The sequence below is a fragment of the Tursiops truncatus genome, chromosome 19 (assembly GCF_011762595.2).
Source record: "Tursiops truncatus isolate mTurTru1 chromosome 19, mTurTru1.mat.Y, whole genome shotgun sequence".
Lineage (NCBI taxonomy): Eukaryota > Metazoa > Chordata > Mammalia > Artiodactyla > Delphinidae > Tursiops > Tursiops truncatus.
Window position 1 is genome coordinate 4,587,887 of NC_047052.1, and position 7,734 is coordinate 4,595,620.

Sequence of the window (7,734 nt, forward strand, 5' to 3'; positions counted from 1 at the left end):
TAAGGGCTGTTTAACTCTCTGGAGTGGGTATGAGCTGGCTTCAGCATAATCCTAAACACCTGGCCTCTCCTCGCCCTGACCTGCCCCATGGGGTCCAGGGCCAAGGCTGAAGGGCTGACCCAGCTTGGGGTGGGCAATGGGGGCCACATAAGAAGTTCTGCCCCTGAATATGCAGAGCTGCTTCCTATTACTCCTAGATTCCCTGTTGGACATTTGCATGGATGTTAGAACTGAAAGGGCCCTGGAGGTCATCTGGTCCTTCGTCTTCATTTCCCAGGTAATGACCTGAGGCCCAGAGAGGGGCAGCAAGCAGCCTGAGGCTGCACAGCTCATGAGAGATGTCACTGAAAGATTCCTAGGCCTGGCGCCCTGCCCAACCTCCATATCCTCTGAGCCACCAGTCGACAGCCTGTCTTTCCCCAGCGGCTCTCTGTGAGGCACAATCTGGGCACAAACCTCTCCCATGTCTAGGCACCGGAGAGGGAAGCTGATATCTGTTGGTAGCAGGGAAGAGTTCCAGTCTAGTGAGTACAAACTCAAAGTGCTTGCATTCTGACAAATGGTGGCTAGGAGTAATTTGGTTCCTGAAGCCCACCCAGGCCTGTGTTTTTAAAGAGACTCCCCCTGACCCCCAGTGCATATCGTCCCCAACCTCCTAGCCTCCTCGTTCCTCCTAGTGAGATGTCACGGCCTCAGCCCGTGACGCTCCAGGACAAGGTGGAGATAAGGCCAGATGATGTATTGGAAATCTCTCTGTGGTCCTAGAACCAAAGTGCTGGATGCTTTGAGGCCTAAATCGTCCTGTTGGAACAGCGAAAAGCATGGGGGAGTCCAACCTGACAAGGGTCTCTCTTCTCCCTCCAAACACCTACCACCATTTCACTTGCTACTGTGATTTTCTACACCCACGTGGCCTCCTGCTTGACCTATAGTGTGAGCCCTGGAGGCTGAGATTAGCCTCCATACAGTTTCATTTCACATGGTGCCTGGGGTCATTAAACATTCCCTTCTCCCTCTTCTCTGCCTGGAAAACTCCTATTCATCCTTCAAAGCCCTGGGTTGAATGTCCCCGATCCTGGAAAACCCTCCCTGACTCTCTTGGGGCAGAGCTGCACACACTCTTCTGTGCTTCCATTGCACTTGCCCATAATTTACCCACAAGAATGTATGGGCGCCTACTTCATGGCAGGCACCAGGAACACTGCACTGACGGAGACAGAATCAGGCCCTACTGTGAGGAACCTACATTCCACCTGGGGAAGCAAACACCAACCAATTTCCTAATATTTGAGTAAAAGTCACCAAGACGCAAGGACCACTCGCTATGCGCTGTGTTTGACAGATACGGAGTCATTTACACGCTCACCCACACGCTGAGAGTGCTGGTATTGTCTTCCCGAACCTTCTATGCCTCTGTGCTCCCTTTTGGGGTGGGGCATCTAAAGTGACACCCTTCCCACCTCCACTCTCTCTCCTGGTCCCCTTCCTGCTTTATTTCCCTTCTCAACACTTGTCACCAAATACACTACCGGCAGGCCTTGGAGATACTGTGGTTTGGGTTCCGGACCACTGCAAGAAAGCGAGTCACAAGAATATTTTGGTTTCCCAGTGCATCTAAAAGTTAGGTTCACATTACACCGTAGCATATTAAGTGTGCAACAGCCTTATGTCTAAAACACTCAATGTACGCACCTTAATTAAAAAAGAGCCTGTTGCTGAGAAATGCTAACCATCGTCTGAGGCCTCCGTGAGTCGCGATCTTTTCGCAATAGTCACGTCAAAGATCACTGACCACAGATCAACGTAACAAACAGAGTAAAAATGAAAAAGTTGGAGGTAGTGGGAGATTTACCAAAATGTGACACAGAGACAAGAAATGAGCAAACACTGTTGGACAAAAGGCGCTGAGAGACTTGCTCAAGGCCGGGTTGCCACAAACCTGCAATTTGTAAAAACGCAGTTTCTGCAAAGCACAATGAGATCAGGTGTGCTTGTATACATTTTCCTTTCACTTCTCATTCATTCTCTGCAAGCCCAGCCCTGTGGGGTAACACGAGTCTCCCAAGGCTTGGGGACATATAAGTCTGTATCCCCACAGCCTAGGGCAACAGTGACCTAGGTAAACAGTGGCGATCAGACATACATATTTGATGAAAGGAACTGAAAGGAACGCACCAATCTGTCTTTTTCAGATGAGATCACCGGCGCTCACAGACGTCCAACAACTTTCCTCAAGTCACACAGCCTGTGAGCAGCAGAGCTTGGATTCAGACTTAGGGCTGCAGGGCGCATGCTCCTCGCCTCCCACCACAGCGAGCCGACCCTTTGTATTGCTGTCACATGTCACCTGACTGCCTCCCCCACTCGACCACCCTGCAGGGTGGGAGCTGGTGTCTCCATGTTGTACCTACAGGAACGCACAGAGCGCCCGGCCTGGAGCAGTTTCCACTAAATGTTTACTGAATGAGTCAGGAATGGCACGGAAGCGTAATTGCATCCTATCGACTATCGACATTTGGTTATTGACTGTTGAGACAAACACTCAGTTTTAAGTCCTCGGACTCTAAAATCAGGTGCTCTTTGTCAGGAGAAAGTAAACGTGGGTAGGCAGAAGCACGTCACCGGCCCCCTGTGCATTTTTAGGGGCCCCTGGCTTCTTTACTCCCAGGCTCGGAATCTTTGGAGGGCTGTGAGTTTCCTCTGCTCCCCACCCGACTTCGGCACAACTCAGATAAAGAAAGAAGGACGCCTGCCCTGTGCTGTCCGCATCTGGGTGGAGCGCTTGTACACCGTACAGTGCGGGCATCACCCATCTCCTCCCAGCACCCCCCAGCCCGGGCACTTACACGGGTCCTCTCCGCCAGCCTCGCGTGCAATGCCCGTTTCCAGATATTCCTGGCAGAACTGGCTTCAAGGAGCAGCAGCAGGCAGCACAGAGTCCAGCTGACCTTCCTCCGGCCGCTGCCCATCCTGCAGCTGGTCAAAGGCATTTCCTCCCAGATGGTCAGAGGAGAGGGGCCCTCTGGTCGGGGCGGGGGGGGGGCGGTCCTGGAAGTGTGGAGCAGAAGTGTGCACGGTCTGCCGGACGGTCTCAGCTCCACTCGGCCGGGTCCCGGGGATCATGTGTCCGCGCCCAGCCCAGACCCCCCCACCCCGACCCGCACTCCCGATGGGGGCCGCCCACCGGGTTATTTTTAGCTTGCCCTATTGCATCTGGCCCGGAGACTCCAAGCCAGACAGACGTCTGCAGCCCAGGCAGCTCAGAAGTCAGCGGCGGCGGCAGCAGGCGGGGGTATCACGCTGCTAGGAGACGTGGCCGGGAGCGGCCCTGTCACACTGGGATAAGGAGTACTTCCTTGCAGGCTGGGCGGTCCCCTCCCCAGGAGGTGTGCTGGCTCTGGGGGGCGGGGGTGGGCACGCAGGGAATGGGTGGGGGGCTTCCGGCTGCTACTTTGTCCAAGTTTTGAGCTGGTCTGACAAACTCTTCTGCCCACAAAAGCTTCTTTGGAAGACTTGTTGCCGAACGGGGACCAGTGGAGCGCGTCACCGTGGGAAGAGCGTCCTGGAACCCTGGTGACCTCCGCTGTAATGTGGGCGTGTGGACGGTTACATCGTGTGTTTCTTGGGAGAGTTCTATGCAATTGTGTGTGTAAAGCGCTTCACAGACGTCGTAAGTGTGCTATAAATGTTGGCTTGCGTGTGTTTTATACAAGGATCCATATCTCACAAGCTTTATACTCTATCGCCTGTCTCAGCAACCCCAAGACAGGCACTGCTTTGATGTCCATTTTACAGATGGGGAAATAGAGGTACAATACTTGCCTGAAGTCAGGCAGTAGTAGCAGAGCTGGGGCTCAACCCAAGCCCCATCTGATCACCACGACACCCTACCAAGCGAAGCAGAAGGGACCCGAGCTCTGGATTCAGAGCCCCTGGGCTGAGTCCCAGCTCAGCCTCTGTGTCTGTGGGATGCTCGCTGCTCCGCACTTCTCTCATCTGAGACACTGAGTTTGTGGTCATTCACTACAGCGGCAGAGGGAAGTGGCTACACCCTGGAGCAGGTTGTAGGCTCTCAAGGTCAGGTACCCACGTCTCTCTTACTGCTTGCACCCCTGTGCCTTGCACAGTGCTCAGTAGGCACTGGCCCACTGCACAGAACAAATGTCATCATCATGACACAAAGGCATATCCCTGGTCTACGGACTAAGAGATGGTCACAAAAGCCAGGCGTGTTTCCCAAAGCCCCCATTCATGACTGACCTCCCAGGCGCCTTCCTCAGGACACGGCACAGGGCTTGGCCACAGTAGGGGCTTAATACATGTTCCTCAATTGAGCTATCAGTTCCTCAGCTGTATTCAGACCACAGGGACCCAAGGCACCGAGCTGTGTGCCATCCGTTGATTTCTTGTAAACGTTAACTTACAAAAATGATCTTCCCACGTCTTGAAGACAGGGGGTGGCTATTCTGGGAACACGGCTGCCCTCCGGGTTTCATGTGGAAGGAGAAAAGGCTCTGAGTCGAGAAATAAACAGCCGCTTTCCTTTGACCAGGACGAGGCAGGATCCTGTCCTGCCAGCCAGCCTGGGCGCTCCCAGCTGAGGCCGAGGGGGCCGGCCAGGGCCTGGGGCCCCTCGTGATGTCAGGGCGGGCAACTCCTCCCCAGTTCCTGCCAAGCCTCAGAACTTTATGTTCCAAGTGGCGGAGGGCCTTCTGGTTTATCTGGGCTCTGGAGACCTGGATTTGAGCCCAAGCCTCGTGGGCTGCACTCCTGGGATTCATCAAGCCTGAGTGTGACTTCCTGCAGATCTGTGGGCGGGGCTTCCTCTGGGAAAGCCTTGGAGCTGGCAAGGTTTTTCAACTCCTCTGCTGCCAGAGGCCAGCTGGCGAGGCCTGCCCACAGGAGTCTGACAGCCGCTGCCTGCTGGCAGCTTTGCTCCCTCCAGAAAGGGAGAAAAATATCTCCTTTAAAAATACAAAGGGTGGGACTTCCCTAGGCGCGCAGTGGTTGAGAATTCGCCTCCCAATGCAGGGGACACCGGTTCGAGCCCTGGTCCGGGAAGATCCCACATGCGCGGAGCAACGAAGCCCTTGCACCACAGCTACTGAGCCCGCGCTGTAGAGCCCACGACCCACAACCACTGAGCCCGCGTGCCACAACTACTGAAGCCTGTGTGCCTAGAGCCTGTGCTCCTCAACAAGAGAAGCCACCGCAGTGAGATGCCCATGCACCGCAACGAAGAGAAGCCCCCGCTCGCCACAACTAGAGAAAGCCCGTGGGCAGCAACGAAGACGTAATACAGCCAAAAAAAGGAAATACAAAGGGTGCAAGTGCAGGGCCTCCCTCTAAGGAGCAGAGGACATGGCTCATGGTGCCAGGGTCCAGGAAGAAATCCTGCCCTTCCAACCCCCATGAAACTCCCCCACCTGATCACTGAGGTACCACGTTCCTTCCCCAAAGAGGCAGAACATTTCTTCCACAGTGATCAGGTCAGGCAAATAAGTGCTCTAGGAAAGGGGACAGGGTGGCATTCATTCATACTTTATACTAAAGTGTGAGTGACTTCCAGCAGAAACAGACATAGAGGCATACAAGGAGGAGCAGAAAACATTCATTCATTCAAACCTTTGAATATCTACTATGTGCCAGGCCTGGGGATGCTGGGGAGAAACCAGGCCCAGGCCCTGCCTTTATGGGGCTTAACAAGTAGAGGAGTCAGATAATAATCAGTGTTTTAAATAAACACTTAGATGACACTTTTTGGCTCCAGGCATGGTTTCAAGTGCTTCAAAAATACTAATGTACTCTATCACAACTCTACTAGATAGTTACTATCATCATCCCATTTTATAGATGAGACTGAGTCTCAGATTAACAATGGAGTGCTTTAAAAATATTCACTCATCTAACCCATCAAAACCCTGTTAGTCAGGTACTCTTACTATCCCCACTTTACAGACAGGGAACTGAGGGTCAGAGAAATGAACAACCTGCCCAGCTATGCATGGCCGATAACTGGCAGAGCTGGGATTGCAACCCAGACACTCGCTCTCAGAGTCTGGGCTCAAAACTATTGCACCGTGTGTCCACAGGACCAAGCTGCAACAAGGGCATATGGGGGGAGGGGGAGTGACCTAGTCACAGAAGCCAGCAGAGGTCCCCTGGTGAAGTGGCCACGCATCTGGGAAGTGAAGGACGAGGCTGGACAGAGAACGGGCTGGAGATGCAGCCCGATGCCCAGGAGGAGAGCCTCGCCTTACCTAAGTGGGAGGGGGTGTCACCATCCAAACAGAGCCATGTTATTCCACGAGCCCTTGGTGCTTTTGCCTTCCTGGGCCCTTTCCTCTATCAGAAAAAAAAAAAAAAAATTAACAATGATCTATTATGACGGCATTGATAAAAGGACAAATACAATCCAACCTGGAATATATTCTTTTTATTTCCTCTGATTTTAAGAGAATTTAAAACACTCTCCTGGGCCCCTAAAAGCCTTGTGGGCCCTGGGACGCACGCCTGAAGATGGCCCTGGTTCCAAATACTGCTGTGTGACGTCGGGTAAGCCTTCGCACCCTCTGGGCCAAGATTAAATAGAGAGGGTAGTCAAGCCTCTATAGGAGGTGCCTGGTTCTCGGCAGCGTCCTCTGCAAGAGCAGGGAGGACCGCTGGGAAAGGCCCTGGAGTTGCACAATCAGCCTGCAGAACAGCCCCGCCCAGCTCTGCTCCAGCCCATGAATGAAAGCAGATGTCCCCTGGGACGCCCATTCTTGGACAGCCAGGCCCTGACCTCACTCCACCCCGCCACCCTGTTCCTGACCTCCACTCACTGTCCCTCTCCCCACTTAATTCACAGCGGATGCCCTCCCAGCCGGGAAACTCCCAGCTTCCCTCGTCCAGCGCCCCAGAGTGACTGGTCCAGGGCCAGACCCCACCACCACCTGGAACTGACCCCTTCTCTCCGGCCAATGGGACCTCCCTCGCTTCCTTCTGCCTTTCGGGATTGCTGCAGTACAAGGTCCCCTTTCAAGCAGTAGGAAGCCATGAAGCCAACGGACATGGATGGAAAGGTCCGGCAGGCAGGCTGGCTGGCTCGCGACCCCCTTCTTCCCGCAGCCGAGGCTGGTACCAATTCCATCAGCAGGCTCAGGCCCTCTCTAGCTGCCAGGCCAGATCGCTAACAGGCTTCTCTCGGTTTTTTCTGCAGGACCTGGACCCACCCCCAAAGCAAGGTTTACTTCTCAGCTGCTCGCTTTTGTTTCTCCCCCAAAGCACATGTGATCGTGAAACCCCTCCTCGTCCCACGTCCCAAGCTGAAGACCTTGCCATGGCCCTGCTGGGATACGGATAAAAATGCATGCCCCACGGGCCTTGCTGGTCTGGCCCGGCCTTTCTCCACCTGGCCACGCGGGAGCATCACCCATGGGAAGGGGTTTCAATCACACCCATACCCAGGTCCAGCACAGACCAAGTGAATCAGACCCAGATCAAGGAAATCAGAACTGGTGGTTTCCAAAGTTCCCCAGCTGATTCTTTATTTTTTTAAATAAATTCATTCATTCATTCATTCATTCATTTTTGGCTGCACTGGGTCCTTGTTGCTGTGTGCGAGCTTTCTCTAGTTGCGGCGAGCAAGGGCTACTCTTCGTTGCGGTGCGTGGGCTTCTCACTGCGGTAGTTTCTCTTGTTGCAGAGCACGGGCTCTAGGCACGTGGGCTTCAGTAGTTGTTGCACGTGGGC

At 53.9% G+C, this 7,734-nt stretch overlaps 1 protein-coding gene and 1 long non-coding RNA gene across 4 annotated transcripts in view; one reads left to right on the plus strand and one right to left on the minus strand.

The window, feature by feature from the left end:
- Positions 1-3,365, minus strand: part of WFDC1 (WAP four-disulfide core domain 1) — a 28,029-nt gene extending 24,664 nt beyond the window's left edge. For 2 of the 3 annotated variants that reach the window (XM_073796412.1, XM_073796413.1), the window contains exon 1: positions 2,847-3,365. In XM_073796412.1, the coding sequence (XP_073652513.1) occupies positions 2,847-2,990 (144 nt within the window). In that variant the 5' untranslated portion in view covers positions 2,991-3,365. The remainder of the gene's footprint in view (positions 1-2,846) is intronic. The other variant, XM_033845227.2, reaches the window with a different exon arrangement.
- On the plus strand, positions 3,250-7,222 carry LOC141277179 (uncharacterized). The gene is made up of 3 exons (XR_012328142.1): positions 3,250-3,386; positions 3,500-3,670; positions 6,851-7,222. It is a non-coding gene; the product is annotated as an uncharacterized lncRNA (long non-coding RNA).
- Positions 7,223-7,734: the final 512 nt, after the last annotated feature.